General features: G+C 33.7%; 2 protein-coding genes across 2 annotated transcripts in view; both read right to left on the bottom strand.

Moving 5' to 3' along the window:
* LOC108733164 (putative glycine-rich cell wall structural protein 1) overlaps positions 1 to 13802 on the bottom strand; it is an 18509-nt gene extending 4707 nt beyond the window's left edge. The window contains exons 1-4 of the mRNA XM_025977362.1: positions 13552 to 13802; positions 12448 to 12740; positions 8868 to 8934; positions 4117 to 4534 (exon numbers count right to left, since the gene is read on the bottom strand). Of these exons, the coding sequence (XP_025833147.1) occupies positions 4117 to 4534; positions 8868 to 8934; positions 12448 to 12740; positions 13552 to 13572 (799 nt within the window). The 5' untranslated portion in view covers positions 13573 to 13802. The remainder of the gene's footprint in view (positions 1 to 4116; positions 4535 to 8867; positions 8935 to 12447; positions 12741 to 13551) is intronic.
* Positions 13803 to 17334: 3532 nt separating this feature from the next.
* Positions 17335 to 18220, bottom strand: LOC108733163 (glycine-rich protein 5-like). Its single transcript, XM_018464222.2, has 2 exons — positions 17830 to 18220; positions 17335 to 17598 (listed from the first exon to the last, which is right to left on the bottom strand). Exons 1-2 carry the CDS (start codon positions 17848 to 17850, stop codon positions 17335 to 17337), a joined length of 285 nt encoding a protein of 94 aa, XP_018319724.1. The 5' UTR covers positions 17851 to 18220.
* Between the last annotated feature and the right edge of the window lie 3028 nt (positions 18221 to 21248).

Below are 21248 nucleotides of genomic sequence, written 5' to 3'. Positions count from 1 at the left end.
AACACAACCTTTTTAATCTTCGTAAATAAAATTATTACTTTTTAGAATTTTTAAAACATTAATTGGTCACAGAAACTAACAAAAGAATATTTATTAAAAAATTTTTGCAAAATTTTTACAATCCTATAACAAAAGTATTAAGCAGAATAAAAGTCAGCCCCATTATTAGTGCTTAATGAATTCCCATTGCTTTTTTTAGTGCTTTTTCATAATTATTCATTATAATATGATTGGGGGAATCACTTCTGTAACAGTAGTTATGCGAAGAATAATGCAGAAAAACAGGTTCAAACCTTTTCTAAGTGATGATATCATTTTTTCTTCATTTATTTAATGTGAAGAGTTCAGTAATTAAAAAAGCAATTTGTTCATCATTATTGTTTATTGTTTAGCACATCTGATGGATGACCTTCACGTAGTCTAGATTGCGTGCATATTTTACAAAAATCACGATCACATAATGCTAATCATAGAAAATGCCAGTGAGCAATCCAAATGCGAATGTGAGCCTGTTTATTTGTTTACAATTTCACGCCTTAACAACTCAGCCGATCATCATGAAATTTTGTACACACATTCTCAGAGATACAAAAAAGAACATAAGGTAGATTTATCCAGAAAAAATACTGTTCGCGAGGGATAGACAAATTAGTTTTATGTAGTCGCAGATGATCTTTGACACGTATTTAAAACATCAACGCGAAAATTTTGAATTCCATTCGTATTATAATTATTATATTCAACAACACAACCCTAATATTAAAAATTCCAACCAAGCAGAAATTTTTTATGCTTTCGTTTTATTGAAACCTACTCAAAAATCTAAAGATCGCTAGAAAATGACGAAATTGTTTTATTTATAGGCTATATTAAAAAGAAGGCATATTAGCTCCAATGTTGTCAAAAATGTATCTTATTAATATTAATGAAATTTAAGAAAAAGCAGACAATAATATTAGAATTTTTATTAATGTGCCTACATCAATTGAATATTAATAAGTGATGAAAATACTAATCATTGTTTAACGTGACTGCATTCATTATTTATTCAAAAATGTGTGTAAATTGTAAATAAAATTTCTTTGCTTACAAAAAGTTTGTTTTAAGATACTGCAAGTATGTAAGAGATGATAATAATAATATAGTCAGTTACATTTGACTTACCCTTATAACTTCTCGAATCATCCTAAAAACATTTAACCCTTTCGATTGTTTCGAACACAATATGCCACACTCGAGTGGCGGATACTGTTATGTCTATTCAATTGCGATGGTCCATGAATTGTTCCATTTTCTTATATATACTGTGGCCCATCGTACTTGCAGTACAGAGCCGTCTTCATTGCCGGACAAGTATTCAAGGTAACCATTTAATTTGTCTTGAAGTAATTGAGCATCATCATGAATGGATTGGGAACTCCGAAAAATTTTGTAATTCATGTCAGAAGCGGTCGTCATGATCAGATTACGTGAAAAGGTGTTTAGTTTTGTTAGCGCTAGTTAGTAACGTCTATTCTATGTACGTATGGTAATTCCGGTGGCACATTTGTTACTATTTTTGGACCTTTCAAGCACTTTGAAGTAGCATTAACGTATTTGCCGTAAATCATTGTACTTGTCACTTCAGCAAATATTAACTATTGACAATAAATACCGGTATTTTTGCTTTGTAAAAGTCCAAAGGTTTTCGATTTGCTTTAGTGACTATGGTCTTGCAATTAGTATATTCTAATTTTCTCTGATTGATGTTATAGTTAAGGGTTATGTTTTAATTTTATTATATATTGACTAAATAGTAGAAAACAAACATTCAAATATTATTTTCCAACAACCTTTGGAAAAGAAATTTTCGAAAATGAAAAAAAGTAGGTAAATTTCACAATTTTCGTTATATTAACCCTATGTACATTTCGCTGATAGCCATGGGCGTAGCGAGAGATTTTTCCTAGGGAGGGCAGATGTTCGATAGATGTAAGTTTATACTTTGTAACAATAACGTGACTCGTCAAAGTCATTTCCAGGGGGAGCGATGAGCTTAATAAGGGAGCAGTCCCCCCCCTTGCATCTGCCTATCTATGCCCATGCTGATATCCGACCAGAAATTGTGATCATGGATCTGATAGGAAATATCTTTATCCTAGTAAAGTCCTAACAAAATCTACCGTATGTGAAATGATTAAGACTGTCACACTATTTCATATGAAGGACCGTTTAAGGAAATAAATTTTAGGACCTAATAAGGAAATCCAAAAAAAACGCGATAATAAGTCAGAGTAAAAACTGATTGCAAAATTCATTATAAAAAAGGACCAATATCAAAACGAACAAATATATCAATAATAAGATTTTTCTTGATATTCTAGTGTTATCCTTATTATTCTGTCAAAGGATCTTATTAGTAACCATTTTGTATTTGGTACAATATATTAGAAAGTATTGTCATCAATCTTCAAGGTTGTTTTATCGAGAACGGTTTTGATAAATACAATGAAATTGCAGATATAAGTGGTGCCTATTTAATTATAGCTTTTTAGTATAGAGTTGTTAGGTTACGGTATTCCTATCACGTTCTTTCCGTTTACTTTCGATTCAAACTTGACACGTTACTAAGTGAAATTAGAAATATGCGGCATCGCACATCATTATTTTTAACCAACAGCTTCATAAAATCGCTAACAATTATTAATTGCTCATGCGACATAAACCTTTAATGTGTTTACGTTTACAATAGTAAAGTAAATTCTTTTTTGAATTCAAAATTAAGTACCTACTTAATAATGCGTTAATTCGATGTCTATTGAATTAAGCACTGACGGATCTAAAAGGGGGAAACTGTTAGAGCTTCGCTCGCCCCTCCCTCTAGATTCTGTCTTTTAGTATTAATTGAAAATAATGATTCATTAACGTCATAACGACAAATACAATGCTTAGGTGATTTTATTGTAAAAGACCTATTGTTATAAACACTAGCCACTGTTTGTTGAAATACTTTTTGTGGATTATTGCAATAAAATTTTGTACCTAATAAACATTTTTTTTGTTGTGTTGTTAATATGCAGATGCAAGAAACTAAAGCTTAATCGATTCGATTCGTTCATGTATGTTTACCATAATACTCATAAATAAGACAAGGCATGTACCACAAAAATTTCATAGGTGAGTACACTTCAAGTACAAGATGTTCGTATTTTATATGTTTGAAAAAATGATCACTAAATACCACTTTCAAAACAATTTTTAATTCCTGTTCGACTTTTCGTACTTTTTAAGGATATTTGAAATTTAAATTCAAGGCAAAATGTACTTATTATTCCATTTTGATACAAGGAAATCATTTATACATCAAACTGCGTAAAGGGCAGGCTTGATGAAACATTTTTAATGAAAAAACAAAATACTAAACGTTTCAACAAATTTATCGTACTAAGGACCCTTTCACACAATGCGATGACGACACGATTACTGCACGCGATTTGTCGTATCGTATCGGAACCCCGCTTTCACATTATGCGACTAAATATTGTGCTTAATGAATTCCCATTGCTTTTTTTAGTGCTTTTTCATAATTATTCATTATAATATGATTGGGGGAATCACTTCTGTAACAGTAGTTATGCGAAGAATAATGCAGAAAAACAGGTTCAAACCTTTTCTAAGTGATGATATCATTTTTTCTTCATTTATTTAATGTGAAGAGTTCAGTAATTAAAAAAGCAATTTGTTCATCATTATTGTTTATTGTTTAGCACATCTGATGGATGACCTTCACGTAGTCTAGATTGCGTGCATATTTTACAAAAATCACGATCACATAATGCTAATCATAGAAAATGCCAGTGAGCAATCCAAATGCGAATGTGAGCCTGTTTATTTGTTTACAATTTCACGCCTTAACAACTCAGCCGATCATCATGAAATTTTGTACACACATTCTCAGAGATACAAAAAAGAACATAAGGTAGATTTATCCAGAAAAAATACTGTTCGCGAGGGATAGACAAATTAGTTTTATGTAGTCGCAGATGATCTTTGACACGTATTTAAAACATCAACGCGAAAATTTTGAATTCCATTCGTATTATAATTATTATATTCAACAACACAACNCGAATCCACCTCCAAATCCGAACCCAAAACCTCCACCACCCCCGTGTCCTATATTTCCTCCACAACCTCCGTACCCACAGCCCCCTCCTCCGAGACCTTTCCCGTAACCTCCTCCATATCCGCCACCGTGACCGCCACCAAATCCTTTTCCGTAACCTCCATAACCACCGTGTCCTCCATAGCCACCATATCCTCCGCCGTACGGAACCTTTTTGATAACTATTAAAGTACTTCCTCCATGGCCTCCGTATCCTCCACCACAATTATAACCACATCCTCCACTATATCCTCCATTATATCCCCCACCGTACCCTCCACCGAAACCACCGCCATATCCTCCTCCGTAACTTTTACCAAAAGTTGGAATTGGGTTAGGTGATGGAGCAGCACTGATAAAATGAACCAATACTGTACAAAACAGTATTATCTAAAAAAACAAACATTTTATTTTGTACACTTCCAAATGTAGAATGTAAAATCCATGGAATTTAAACAATCTTAACACATCAAAACGAATCTATGAATCTTTGTGTTAATGATTATTTTTTAAATGCATTAGTTAGGTACTCTAATAAATTTAAACAGTTGAATGCGAAACAAATAGACATTGGTCGTTCAACCACCCAGGCCAAGACCGTCTATTTTGTAGGCACATTCTATCTATTGCTTTATCTTTAATATTATTTTACTATTTTCTAAGGAAACAGTAAATTAAAACCAATATCTGCTCTTTCTTATGGGCAATGTTTAGTACTTAGTATTTATATAAAGATGCAACAAACTGTTTGTATGTATTTTGTTCATACAAAAGGGTACATAATAGGTATTGAGAATTCAGATAGTAAGTAGTATATATATAGTTGACTAATTAGTTTCCCCTGACCTACACAGTAATTAAAGATTTCAGTTTTCCTCATTTTTTGCATTCTCAAATTCTTGGAGATAATTAAAAATAAAATCATATTGATCTCAAATATATAGCGAACATGACAGAAACCCTTGTACTTGCTTTTATACAAAAGACGTCTACATATGATGTAATGTAATTTTTAATATAATTTTAAATAATTTTACATCGAAACGGAAAGTGAAAAACAATAAAATGATTTTACTGGCGGCCTTGGGGTTTTTACACATATGGATTATTTCATCAATTTTAAAATAAACATAGATAGATATATGTATATTTACACATGTAAGACAGGTACATATATACACACATGCATGTATGTTTAATGTAGTGTTTGATATTAAAAGGTGAGGTCAATGTTACCTTGCCGGTTTTACCGTTTTTGTCAAAACAAACAAAAATAATTTAAATAAATTGTGCAAAAAATACACATAATGTGTAAATGCTAGCTTAAGATTCTTATCTTATTAATTCGAATGGCAGGTGAATATATGTAAAAAACAATTTAAAGTAATTTATGTTTGCCAAAGTATGTAACTAGTTTACGTAATGAGGATCATAATTAATGTAAACCAAACGTATGTGGAAAAGAAGATTTTTGTCTACTAGTTATAATAGCTAAATCTGGATGGTAAATTTTTATTAACAATCTTCCAATGTTTTGGTTTCAAATGGGAGGCATTCTCAAGGCTAGTAATTGTATAGTTAGTTAAGACAGATGCATTACAAACAACCTTCTCAATCTTCTTTTAATCTAGTAAGAAGATAGGTAGTTCATATTGATTTTCTTGTAAATTAAATACCATCAATGAAAATATACAATAATTAAGAATTAATTATTCAATTTTAATTTCGTGGTTATTTCTAAATTAGAACAGGTGAAAGGTGACCCAATTTTTCTTAATAATATTATAATCATCTAGGAAATCCATGAAAAGTCTTAGTTATTTAATTAAATTAACTCCATGATAACCATAATGATCCAAATGAAGTCACAAGAATTAAAAGATTTTTCGAATCCGTTTTTAGGTTTTATTCGAAAAGATCACTCAAAACATTAGAAAAAGTTGTAGTTAATGAAAGAGATATAGGGAAACTTAATCTATCTGTAGTCGGTTTACTTAAATACAAACAGAAAACACTTTGTTTAATATACCTATTTTGCGATATTACAATCCATTAAAATTTTAAACGACTGATTTGTACCTACTTTCGTATGAATGATGGGTTTCCCTTTATTTTTATTGCGTGATGAAAATTTTTTAATTTTTATTACGTGTGGGAATTAGATTCTATTACCGCCCATTACTTTATTAGTAAATATATTTTAATACTATGTGTAGAGGTGGCTGTGGAATACATTAAAAGTTTTATGTATCCGCTGATTGCCTGCAACGTGACATAATCATTATTCGCTGTAAAACACTCAAGAAGTGTTTGTATAGTTGTTAAATAAATACAATTTTCATAGAACAAAATTTAGTTTTTGGATGCGAAACGTGGACAGTGGACTTGGAGTTAGAAACGTTTGATATAAGCGAATGTTAACAATACAATTGATAGCAAATCAGAAGGCGCTAAGAGAGTCAATATGAAAAAGAAGATATAGGATGGTAGGACACCTTCTAAGGCTACTTTAAGACATTTTATTGGGTTGTTCGGAAAGTCATTTCGTTTTTTCCCGACAGAGGATTTAATTGTATTCTTTTGCACCCAACTTCACATTTAAGCCGTATAATTTTTATATGCTTTGAGAGCTCATATAGCAAGGCTTGTGTGTGAAAAATTCCAATNCAGTGTAAACATGTCGTCTCGCAGAACCCACGATAGAGTTAACCGAAGACGCATATCAAACCCTACTTCCGACAGAAATGACCATGAACTTAGGGAGTCTCAAAGACGTATATCCCGGAAAAGACGCCATCGTTCTTCAACAGAAAGTCGTTTAAGTCAAGTCCTCTTAGATGGTTTCGAAAATATTGTGCAGAGGTATGAAGGTCGCAGCAGACGAGAGGAACCCCAAATTGGTATGTCACTCTATGCTAATATAATCGCAGAATTTAACCCGTTGCATCATACTGTCGAAGGGTGGTTACATACGGTAGACGAGTATGCCCATATTTATGCTTGGTCTGATATTGTAACAAGTCACTTAGCTTTGTCTAAATTAAAAGGTCCGGCCGAAGTCTGGTACCGGGGGCTGCCCACTCGTACGTTCACGTGGCCAGAATGGAAAGATCTTTTACGTTCAAATTTTAAACAAAAGCGTGATTTGCATGGGGCAATCCGAACCATGATGAATTACGTAGCAAAACCGCAACAAAGCCTCTATGAGTATGCTTTCGCGAAACTAGCCTTAATTTACAAATTACAGTTACCCTTAGGCGGAGAAGATCAAGTCAATTTAATCATGGGGGGTATAAATAACTTGCATGTAAGATTTTCAGTCGAAGCAGCAAATATCAAGGATCCCGCAGAGCTTGCTCAATATTTAAAAACTGTAGACGCGCAAATACACGATAAGCAAACTGAAAATAAATTTGATGCTCCTGCGGGACCCTCCACTGCAGCTTCGAAATTGCGCAACCAACCCCTTTGCTATAACTGCAAGCGGAAAGGCCACCTACGAAAGCAATGCCCAAACATAAATAATAGAAATTCGCAAAACAATGAATTAGTGCCATACAATGCGCATTCTATTCAAACAAACCAAAATACAAATCAAAAATTTTTAAGAAACGTCAAGGTGAATGGTAACGAGCTGTCGGGATTTATTGATTTGGGAAGCGAAATCTCATTAATAACAAATCACGTCGTGTCGCGCTTGAAATTAAATGTTTACAAATTTGACCCTCCAATTGAGATATCAACATTAGCCGGGAACATAAAATTAAATATGCGCCTGAACGCGAATGTCAGCGTTGACGGTGTTGAAAAAAATATAACGCTCTTTGTAATAACAAGTTTGATGACTAACATTGACGTGCTTATCGGACAAAATTTCACTGAAATTACCGATGTACAATATGTCAAACGCGGCGAGTCGCTAACCTTTTCTTGCAACCAAATACAATCAGTCCCACAAGAAAATAACATCAAAATTCAAATTGAAAGTTCAAACAAGAATGTGGCAAAAACCATTGAAAATCTGCTCAATAAGTATTCGGACTGTGTCGCAAAATCCACATTCGAAGTAGGCAAAACCGATGTGACAGAAATGAAATTAGTTCTTAAAACAAGCGAACCAATTGTCAAACGACCCCGGCGATATTCTGAAATTGAAAGGGAGGCAATTAGGGAATTAGTAAACGAATTATTGCAATACAACATTATTCGTGAGTCGAACTCACCATATGCTAGCCAAGTTTCATTAACCAAAAAGAAAAATGGAGAATATCGGTTATGCATTGATTATCGTGCATTAAACGATATAACGGTCAAAAATAAGTACCCCCTGCCTTTAATAGAAACCCAACTCGATAGACTCAATGGATTCAAGTATTTCACAACTTTAGATTTAGCGTCGGGCTATTATCAAATTAAAATGGCACTTGAGTCTGTGCCTGCTACCGCCTTCATAACGCAAGACGGTCATTATGAATTCTTGCGTCTTCCTTTTGGACTTACAAATGCCCCCTCGGTCTTTCAACATATGATTAACACCGTCCTAGGAAACTTACGCTTCACGAAAGTAATTGTGTATCTAGACGATATTTTAATCCCCAGTAACACCATTAATGAATCCCTTGAAATTTTACAAGAGGTTTTAGAACGTTTTAGGAAACACGGGTTAACCCTTAAATTGTCTAAATGTTTCTTCCTTAAAACTAAAATTGAGTTTTTGGGCTACGAAATCTCCAACTCTACTATACGCCCTATAGACACAAAGGTTGATGCGGTCCAAAAGTTCCCAACCCCTACAAATGTTCATAATGTCCGTCAATTTTTGGGTTTGACGGGATATTTTAGGAAATTCATCCATAACTACGCCCAGGTGGCCCGACCATTAAGCCTACTCTTGCATAAGGATGTTCCCTGGAAGTGGGACGAAGGTCAAGTAACTGCGTTTGAACGCTTAAAACAACAATTGTCAAAAAAACCAATTTTAAGAATTTTTGATCCAAGTTTAGAATGTCAGTTATTCACGGATGCTAGCCAAGTGGGTATTGCCGGAATTCTTATTCAAATTGAAAACAAAAAGAAACATACAATAGCATATTTTAGTAGACAAACTACCCCAACAGAACAGCGATATCATTCCTTTGAACTCGAGACCTTGGCTATAGTGGCATCAGTTGAGAGATTCCGACATTACTTATACGGCAGGAAGTTTACTGTTGTGACTGATTGTGCGGCCGTTAAAAGTACTTTTAAAAAGAACGAATTAAACCCGAGAATAGCGCGATGGGTTATGCAATTAAGCGAATACGACTATGAAATACAACATCGCTCTAATATGCATATGCGTCATGTCGACTGTCTAAGTCGTAACCCTCCCCAAACTAAATTACAAGTAAATACAATAAACATAACCGAAAGCGACTGGCTGTTAGCAGCCCAGCAACATGATAAACAAATCCAAACACTCAAAACTACTTTGATGACTGGCGAGTCACACAAACACAAAAATATTTTCAACAGTTTTGCTTTAAAAGGGGGAATAGTTTATAAAATCACGAACACTGGCCTTAAGTGGGTGGTACCTGACGTGGCACGATATCAGGTTTTAAAATTGTGCCACGATGACATAGGGCACTTTGCATACGAAAAAACATTCGAATTTATTTCGTCCAAATACTGGTTTAAGCATATGCGCCGCTTTGTCAAAAAGTACGTCAAAAATTGTATGCATTGTTTATACTACAAATCAATTTCGGGATCTAAACCGGGATATTTGAATCCCATTCCTAAAGTCGGTCGGCCCTTTCATACTATCCACATTGACCACCTAGGACCCTTTATCAAGACCAAGCATGGAAATACCCACATTTTTGCTGTTATAGACGCATTTACAAAATTTATATTAATTTTCCCAGTAAAAAACACTAAAACTAAACACGCATTAAAATACCTAAGTGAGGTAATTAAGATTTTTGGGGTTCCCCGTCGGGTGATTAGCGACCGAGGGACGGCATTCACATCAAAGTCGTTCCAAAAATTCTGTCGGAAACGAGGAATGAGACATTACCTTAACGCCGTCGCGTTACCTAGAGGCAACGGTCAAATCGAAAGATATAATCGCACCTTACTTAACTCCTTGGCAACCATGGGTGCCGATGTCGATGACGACAGCTGGGACGAAAATATCAATAATATTCAATTAGGTTTAAATGGCACTATAAACAAAACGACTGGTTTCTCTCCGAGCGAAGCCCTTTTAGGATATCGTGTTGTCCACAACGCAATATTGGAAACGGATGAACAACGAGAAATCGACGTAACCGCTCTAAGAAAGGAAATCATTACCAACACCGAAAAGAACCAACAGTTGCAAAAACAGTACTTTGACGCAAAACGTGTCGGTCCGATTCAGTATTCATTGGGAGATTTGGTCCTGATAAAACTCACATCCACCCCAAGTACTGGCACAAGTCAAAAATTGTTACCTAAGTGGCGCGGCCCCTTCCGCGTAACTCGAATCCTAGGAAAAGACCGCTACGAAGTACGTGATATTCCTGGAATGGCTCGATCACGGACACCGTATCAAGGGGTGTCGGGGATCGAAAACATGAGACCGTGGATTACTTTTGTAAACGACAACGACAGGTAATTTAGCGATAAGACGAGCCGAAAGTCTCGAAGTGGGGTCGTGGTAGGTGACACAGGTAGAGGAGATGTCGATTCTCTCCGTCCCTGTTGGCCACCTACGTTGACACACCTCCAACGAAGTGCTGCAGGGTTGAGGTGGGCTCAAAGCTCATTGTCCCCGACGCACGCTTCGGAGGCGGCTCATAAGGGTACCCATAGATTTAGATATACATTAAGGTATTGATGTTAAGAAGCATCTTAACTCTAACTTATTGTAATGCCGATTAAGTTAATCCAAAAAAAAAAAAAAAAGAAACAACGGGGACGCCCGTTTCTGTGTTATGAGCTCTGTGGTAACTTTTCAATTTCCCCGTTCCTTGCATAATCACACGAAACCTTTCGAAAAGTGATATATTTTCTTTTCGCAGACATGTAGACGCTTGTGGACATTCCAGTCGTAGGGACACTCCTGGGGTCAGGAAGGGCCGAATGTAAGAACCTATTTCTGCCTTGGAGTTCCTCTGGCTGTTCGTGACCACGTCATTGTTTATATTCTGCGGGACTACTATTCCTTGCCGGAGAGCGGTGTTTTGTTTATAATTTAGTTTACTATTTAGTCTATGAATATATGTATGGTATATACCTATGTATATACCAAAAGGGAAAAGAGGCATTCTTTCTTGGTAGTTGAGCGAGTTAAGTGGTATTGCTCTTTGACTGTGCCGAATTGTACACCATAAGTGAAAAGAGTGTATTAAATATATTTTTAAGCAAAAGTCGTAATTCTACTCCTTTCATCATGTTTACAAATAGCAAATGTAATTTTTGTTTACACGCTTTTTATAGAATATTATTATTATACATATGTATATACCTACTGGCCTTTTCTTAAATTAACATTAAATTTAAGACGATTATTTGCTATTGCAGCAGTAATTTTGCTAAATAAATTAATAGTATTTTGTAAATAAGAAATCGCCTTTATAATAATCTGAGGCAAATAAATTAAAAGAAATAAAAAATGCTTATTACATTTAGTATTTAGGTAGGAAGACTTTTATGATGTTTTGGGAATTTACATGTAATAATCATTCAGTTATAATTGTTTATAGTAAAATATTTAACTTGATTAATTAATTAAACTGCAAATTGGATGGTTGACAACAAACTCATAAGGCGAGCTGCACGACAATACATCTAATCATCCAAGAATAATAGATTTACTAATGTTCATGTAGCAAAGACAATTTTTTTTCCTGAATAATGAACATTTCGTCCTTTTTAAAGGAAGTGGCCTCAAGTTAGATACAGATTGCGTTTCGTACCCAAGTCGCCCAAATTGGAAAAATTAAAAGCTAAAAATCGCCAGCAGTAGTCTAAAGAATTTAACTACGGACATTTTAAGGAGACATTAAAAAATTGTATAATCGTATAGAGATTAAATAAAAACTCGTTGAAACACAAATCTAAAAAGGTATATGTTATTTATCTAACACTTTTCCTTAATAATTGCTGTGCCAACACATTGTCTCCAGGAAAACTTTGAATAAGGTCATGAATACGTAAATACATACAAATGAAAATTTCTCTTATTATCCATTAACATTTATTTAAAAATATCATCAAACTTAACATTCACATCAGAAATGCCTATCCTCGTCGTTATCTACGATCATTTTTACTTTCCATAACCTCCTTTGCCGCCTCCTTTTCCACCTCCGAACCCACCTCCAAATCCTCCTCCCTTTCCACCTCCAAAGCCTCCTCCCTTTCCACCTCCAAAACCTCCTCCACTTCCTCCTCCAAATCCACCACCTCCACCTCCTCCGAAACCACCTCCACCACCTCCTCCCTTGCCTATTCCACCCCCACCGTAGCCCCCATGACCCCCCGGACTTCCATAGCCGCCAGGTAGTGGCTCCGGCTCAGGGAGTGCTGAAATACTCCACAGCGCTATTACAAGAACAAAGGCGATCTGTAACCAATTTATAACATATTTTATACTTATAGCATTTAAATATTATCTTGATTTTGCGTTATTTAGATAAATAAATTTGTTTTCAAGTTAGTTTTACATTATTAAACAAAAAACAGATCTCATGTGTGCTGAACACTCAATAGTAATCACAGTTTCCAGAATTTAATTGTAATCAATAAAAAATCAAATAAGCCAATAAGGGATGAAACATTTACTGATTATGAAACCACACCAGCAATAAAATTGCATCTCGGATAAACTTCATTGCACATTTATTAAATGTCTTCAGGACTCTTATGAAACAAAAGAGCTTTTTAATCTAATAACCCTATCTAAAATTAATCAAATTAATTTAAATAATTATGTTAACTGATTTGACTCGAAAACTTCGAAACTAATAGGTACCAAAAAGCAAATTCTAAATCGATTGAATTTTTTTTTATTACTTTTATTTTGGATATTAAATCCTAAAATGTTAAGATTTTGACAAAACGGAATAAGGAAAATGGTGTAATGTAAACTGCAACTAATCGTAATTAAATGTAATTAAAAATTTCATTAACAAAATTTAAGCAATGCTTTTCTTTGAGAAACTGCATGATTTATTTTCATTAAATGTAAAAAAATTATATAAGTTTTTGCAGCTTAACGTTTTCAGAGTATATTCTGCTTTTTGTTTAATTATTAGGTAAAATATTAACTAAATAATGCAAAATAAATCTGGAAAAAATTACTCTAATACAAATTTTTATTATCTTATATAATAGCAAAATAATAATAAAATATCAAAAATTGTTTCCATACTTACCCTTAGGATTCGCCCGACCATTTTGCTATCTAACTATTGTTCTTCAAGTACGGTATTCACTAACGTTTGCACATCACTAATTTCTGGTTTTGTATTTATACTTTCGAGCTTTTTTTTTTCTTAACGGCGCTCGGTTCAAGGAAAAGACCTATTTGTTCTTCGCCTTTGTTTAATTAATTAATACAAATTGACGGGAAGCCCCTTTGAAGCAAATCAAATCAACGTTGCTATACATAGCATAAAACAATATTTGCATATTTTTTACTCATGTTTAAAGCTAACACTACTGGAAGCGCCCTTGACAAATGAAAGTGAGCGTTTTAAGATAAAAAAAAAGCTGTCTGCTTCAGCAATGAAATTATTCTCAGAAGCCTGTGTAGCACACGGTTGATAAAAAAGTCGGGTTCGTAGAAAAAAAGGAAAATAATAATGGATTTTCTTACTGTTGTTTACGCCCTGCATTAATTGTATTACAGAAGCTACATATGTATAAATACATAAGCTTTATATATTTTGCGACTAACGATAAGGTTAAACAGAAACAATTCTGTGGATTCAAGGGGAAGAGACGTTGCCGTTTCCCTATTTTTCTTAAATGTAGCTTCTGGAATCGGCTCCCTCTTAAGCTAATTGTACATGTACTTCACAAATGATGTATTTTTTTTTTCGTTAAAAAGAATCTATAAGTGCGCTCGAGTGGGGAAATTTTCTTCTGTTACCCCTTGGATCCGCCACTGTGTTTGATAGGATAAAAATAATCAATACAATATATTGTTCTGTTGTTCAAGTCGTTCTTAAATTACATTTTTACATATTCTAAGCATGACTTTATGTTGTCCGATTCGTGACATTGCGATGACAGATCATATATAATATTTCCTATTTTTAACCATAAAGTAAACTATAAAATGCATAACAAGTTGGTAAAATTACGTGAAATTTTGCACTGGAGCGCAACGCAGAACTAACGAATTCACATATTAGTTTTCAGGGAATATTGATAAAAAAACAATTAACAAATAACCTCCGAGAAGGGATTCGCAATTTTTTCTCGAAGGTAAAATGCTGTCCCAAAAGTATCTACGACTTTTTTTAATTTCAAGGACTAGAAACTGCCAAATAATTTCCCATAACCCGTTCCTAATGAATAATTTTTTGCCTGGAAAGAAATGCTGCTCTTTCATCTATAAAATCAAGTACATTCCTGGTTTCAGGGACTAGAAAATGCAACATCGCCTTCCAGAAAAGAAATCGCATTTACGATTATTGAAAAAACATTTTAACCCCCATGGTCCTCGGAAATGACGCTAACATCCCCGTGGACGTAACCACCAGAGCCGAAGGTAGGTGGTGTCGCACTTTATCATCCCTTGAGGCCTAATGTACTACTATATGTGTATTCCAAAACCATTTAGAGGTATATGAAGATACAAGATATAGAAGGAAAACAATACGACTTTTTAAATAATTTCCTTGTATAGGTTTTATCTACGGCTATCTACAAATTAATGTTGTCTGCCACCACTCCTGTTTTCACCAGGACTGCTCCCGCTTCAGCATTAGAACCTAAAAATTTATTTGGTTTTCCTCACTTTAAAAGTATTGTCTTACTACGAATTATAGGTGAAACTGTTTTGCCACTTTTGATACAACACAATAACATTTTAGTAAAAATGTGATGCATTCAATAAACAGATACAAAATTAGAAATCTGTCTTAGTTATCATCTATGTCGTTTCGTTAAATTTTTAGCACGACATGTGCCTTACGTTGTTCTATCATGGAAGCCAAAAATAAATTACCTACATGTAGTATCAGTACAATCTACGTATTTAGTATTATTTCGATTTAGATTTTAAAATCAATTGAAAGAAAACGCAAAAGGTCATGGTCGTATAAAACTGGATCAAACATATTATATACTCTTGTACGTAATTTATGATAAGTTAACAAACTTCCGCTAATTTTCTGAAACAAAACATTATGCTTTGTAATGTATAATAACATAAACATGTGTTAGTTGGTGCTTTTTTATTAATGAAGATTTTTCATCAAAAGTATTTCGTCAGTAGATTCCTAAAAATATAAACTAGAATCCTCAAAAACTTAAACATCATTCTGACATCAGTCACAAGTACACAATTAAAAACCATTATTGGGCACCTAATTGGTATAATGTAATCGAACTGCTTCGAGGTTGAATCTGTACATACTTTTTTGTTTAAATAATTGGTATGTGTAATACGTTGTTTTGAAAGAATGTTTTTGTTATGATTAGCTTACTACCATTTCAATTAGTCCTGTAAATATGATGTGTTTTTATTGGAGTATTGTTCTAAGTTATTACCAGTTTTTTGTATTTGCTGGCGTTTTGAAAATCATAATAATCATGGTAATAATAAACAGATACATAATTGCAAGCTTTACTTGTCTGGGAAGCAACTTTGTTAGGTATTAACATGGGTCAAAATCTTGCAGGGCTCAAGATAACTGGTCGTTCTTTAATTAAACTGGCAGGTACATGTTGTTAAAAGTCTTTTTTATTATCAAAATTACGTTATTATCATTTTATTTGATTTACGTTGCTCTCGAATGTTATTTCTATTTATAGGTCTGGTTAAATTAAGCGTGTATTAATGATGAGCAAGACCAAGTCTTGGTTTTGGTCTTAGTCTTTCATGTTAAGTCTGGATCTTGCTCATTTAATCTGATACTTTGTTTTTTTAATAATTCTAAGCACAAATTTTTCTATTTACCGACACAAAAATTGTCTTNAATGTATTTGCAACATTTTTTACTGCAACGATTTTAATATCGAATTGCATCAGTGTGAAAACTAATTCACTTTAAATACATTTATTTTGGATATACTTTTATGTCGTTGCGATTTACTGCATGCAATAGCGACGCAAATCAACAATATTACAGTTCCTGTTCACTCTTGACAAAGGCCATAAGCTCAGCGAAGGTTCAAAATGGCTCAGTCGATGACCCATAGTGATTAGCCGAGCATGCCAAAATATTTTGAAAATACAATTTCCATACAATTTCGGGTAACGTTGAAATAGGTCAATTTTCTATTTTATTTTACGTACCTATATCATGTACTGTTTTAATATTTCTATAATAGTTTTCGGTTCGATGTACAGAAGAACAACATTGCTCGGTAGTTGGTATAAATTTATTGATCATTGAGATTAAGGGATTTGTAATAAACAGAAAATAAATTATATATTGAGGTCAGGGAAATGCACTGAACGATTCGCAAAACAATTGACACCTTAGGTCACGATGCTGTGTAATCATACGTTAAGGCGTAAACGGGTTTTCGTTTCTTTGGTACAGGCCCAATTCAGGTTTTTAAATTGATATATTTATTGCACAATAAATTTCCTTAACGGCTACTACAATGTGATTTAAAACAAATTATTAAAAATTGCAAACAATTTTAAGGGAAATTTCAAAAGCAATACAATACTTATGGCATATTAACATCTAAAGGAGATTAAGCTCATAGTATCCATGAAATAAAAGGATTCTGTGAGCAAGCCCTTCTCGGAGTAATGCACCCAAGAAACATCTCCAATAATATCTAATTATACTCTCAAATTAGTGCTAGACATCTAATAAATTAAATAGTAACATAAAAGATTAATTAATTGCAATCATTAAAAAATATATACAAAAAATAACCATTTTCTATTAATATTTGTAGCGTGTTGGGAAAACTATTGTTGGTAAGAAATTATAAAAAAAAAATATTAAATCTAACATATCCGGGCTTCATCGTCCCCATCTGCCGTCTCCAAATCCACCTCCAAACCCTCCCCCACCTCCTCTACCAAATCCACCACCACCACCACCACCGAAACCTCCGCCACCTCCAAATCCTCCACCTCCACCACCTCCTCCTCCAAAACCTCCTCCTCTACCACCACCGCCGCCAAATCCGCCACCAAACCCTCCACCTTTACCCCATCCTGGTATTGGTTCCGGCCTGGGAGCGGCATTGACACTCCATAATGTTATCAATAGGACGAACGCAATCTAATCAAATTATAAATATAAGTAGGTATTAACTAGTTAGGATTGCCAACTGTTCTAAAATTAGTTTATGAAAAATTGCCTTTAATAAACTAGATGTTTCCATGCTTATTATGAATAATCTCAACAAATCGGTAACTACAATTAGCAATTCTAGTTGAAGGTAATCATTTTATACTGTGAATTACATTAAATATAAGTATTAATATTTTAAATAAAAATAAATGCGCTTACCTTCAAAAGTCGCTTGAACATCCTGACTTTTGCTGAAGTGTGAAGCAAAAACAGCACTTACGACTTATGAGCGAATTTATTTTGTGCACATATTTATAGCAACCGAAATGATGTATTCTTCTAATTCAAACAAATAATATTTGTTGTATCACTTATCCAATTCAATAAAAAACGGAAAACCCCTTCTATGTAGAATCAATTCAAGTTATGAAGAGACGTTAGTGGACATATTTCCTATCAAAGGACATTGAAACGTAGAATTATTTAAAGTCGATGATCATTCACTATATATTGCTGTATTGAGTTATTTGACTTAATTAATGCACTTGTATTATTACCAGTATGTAGGTACCAAAGGCAATTAAAGAAACCAATGAGTATTAGTTTGCTTGAAGTTTGTAGCTAAGTCTGAATAAATACACACCCAGTTGTGCTAATAGAAAATATTTGTACGTCTTATTCTCATATTTACGCAAATTATTCGAATCGTCAAATAAGAAAATGTTATTATTTCTTTACGTAACTTAGATTGTAGGTAGTTATATTAAAAAATATTCACTAAAAAAAATATTAGCAGGGATGCACAGGTACTAAAATTAATAGTTGCGAGAACTGGGTATGAAATCACAACGTAACCTGGAATATAGATAAATTTTGCGGTAACATGTTCCGATAATATAGGGGGGTTGCGGTTTTAAGCAGGTGGAAGGGTACAGAGACGAAGAAAAGACTAAATGGCCCAAAGTCGTTGCAGGCCAACTTTATTTTCGATTATCGTATTGATAGGATTCAAGTAAAAAGCAAACTGTTGATTATTATACATGTGCAAATGGTTTGCTAAAAGTATTTAAATGAAAAGAGCAAATAGTTTTTTGATTTGTTATTTCAAATGTAATAAACCTACAAAATAATAAATGCAAAATAAGAACGTATTTTCAAAATATATTTTTTTTAAATGAGTCTCCCTCAACTGCTTTTTGATTGATGTTACATTTTTTATAATATTTAATTTTTTTTATTAACCTTTTTTATGAATGAGTTTCATCTAGTTTATCTAGGCCAATGATGTTTACGTTATCAGCGGCTGCTAAACACATTGTGATCAGTTCTGTGCTCGCGAACGGTTAATTTAGAAATTCGAAAACGATTGATAATAATGGATGTGTGGAGCGCGGCGCTATACGGGTGCAGAACATGGACGGAGGGCGCGGCGGAAAAGAAAATGATTACGAGCGTTCTAAATGTGATGTTACAAATGAGAAGGTATTAGAAAGAATATGAGAACAAAGTCAATAGGAATTAGGCGAGATGGGTTGATAGGACATGTTCTCAGGCAAGAAGGGCTTATTAGAAGGAGAAACAGGAGTTAAGTAAAGTAGAGGTAGAGCTAGAGTAGATTACTGTTCACAAATAGTTAAGGATATGAGATGTTCTAATTTTAGGGAAATACAAAGATTATCTAGGATAGGAAAAAGTGCGTGTCCAACCAGTCTTAGGGCCGGGAACTTTATGATGATGATAATCTTTATGTTATAGCTCTCTCGGTTAAGCAATAAAAAATTACAGTACCTACTCTCTTATTTTTGGTTTTGACACTTGCTTTAATTTGGAAAATGAGGATGCCAGTGATACCAAAACGGTTTTATTAGAATAAGAGACCAGATACAAAATAGGGTTNTTTTTTTTAAATGAGTCTCTCTCAACTGCTTTTTGATTGATGTTACATTTTTTATAATATTTGATTTTCTTTATTAACCTTTTTTATGAATGAGTTTCATCTAGTTTATCTAGGCCAATGATGTTTACGTTATCAGCGGCTGCTAAACACATTGTGATAAGTTCTGTGCTCGCGAACGGTTAATTTAGAAATTCGAAAACGATTGATAAAAATGGATGTGTGGAGCGCGGCGCTATACGGGTGCAGAACATGGACGGAGGGCGTGGCGGAAAAGAAAATGATTAGGAGCGTTCGAAATGTGATGTTACACGTGAATGATGAGGATACCGTGGATAAAGAAGGTTAGAAATGAGAAGGTATTAGAAAGAATATGAGAACAAAGTCAATAGGAAATAGGCGAGATGGGTTGATAGGACATGTTCTCAGGCAAGAAGGGCTTATTACAGGCATATTAGAAGCAGAAACAGGAGTTAAGTAAAGTAGAGGTAGATCTAGAGTAGATTACTGTTCATAAATAGTTAAAGATATGAAATGTTCTAATTTTAGGGAAATGCAAAGATTATCTAGGATAGGAAAAAGTGGAAGTGCGTGTCCAACCAGTCTTAGGGCTGGGAACTTTATGATGTTGATAATCTTTATGTTATAGCTCTCTCGGTTAAGCAATAAAAAATTACAGTACCTACTGTCTTATTTTTGGTTTTGGCACTTGCTTTTATTTGGAAAATGAGGATGCCACTGACACCAAAACGGCTTCTTTAGAATAAGAGATCAGATACAAAATAGGGTTGTAATATAATTTTATTGATTTAAAATCAACATTAATCTTTTTGTATCAAAAAATTTACAACCCCATTTTGGCATTGACCTTTTACGCATTGCAACAATGGAAAGAAGTAGAATTCATAGTTTCATTAGCGAAATCATATTGTTGATAGTAACGATTCTTATTGAGCATAATAATTAGTATGTGTTCAGGGCCGGATTTTTCCTTAATGCCGCTCTGGCACAAAATAGATGAGAGTTCAGAATACTTTTTGACTTTCCGCTATAAAAACCACTAATTTTTTAAAATTGGGAAGTTATTGATTTCAGGTCGATTTTCGAAAATCAAGTATTATTTTTAAATGCATCTTTTTTAAGCATTTTCGATAGCACAAAAAAAGGAATTTGCCGCCCTGAGCACTAACCCCTGGTGCCCCTACTGTAAATACAACGCTGTATGTGTTGTACCATCTAATGTTGAAAAGTAAAAGTTTATATATTCTAGCGCCTTCTAACAATGAATAGCCACAGCTGAAATCCTACACATACAGTAGCGAAAGACAAAATCTTCTAATTTCAAATTAATATTTTTGTTTATGATTTATCATACCTTGCTGCAGGGTTTGCAAAAACCCGTATTACTCATGTTTACAAATAGCAAATGTAATTTTTGTTTACACGCTTTTTATAGAATATTATTATTATACATATGTATATACCTACTGGCCTTTTCTTAAATTAACATTAAATTTAAGACGATTATTTGCTATTGCAGCAGTAATTTTGCTAAATAAATTAATAGTATTTTGTAAATAAGAAATCGCCTTTATAATAATCTGAGGCAAATAAATTAAAAGAAATAAAAAATGCTTATTACATTTAGTATTTAGGTAGGAAGACTTTTATGATGTTTTGGGAATTTACATGTAATAATCATTCAGTTATAATTGTTTATAGTAAAATATTTAACTTGATTAAT

This window comes from Agrilus planipennis, unplaced genomic scaffold (genome assembly GCF_000699045.2).
Source record: "Agrilus planipennis isolate EAB-ADULT unplaced genomic scaffold, Apla_2.0 scaffold72, whole genome shotgun sequence".
In the NCBI taxonomy this organism is placed as follows: domain Eukaryota; kingdom Metazoa; phylum Arthropoda; class Insecta; order Coleoptera; family Buprestidae; genus Agrilus; species Agrilus planipennis.
The sequence above is the reverse complement of the archived record's forward strand: the minus strand, read 5'-3'. Positions and strand labels throughout refer to the sequence as shown.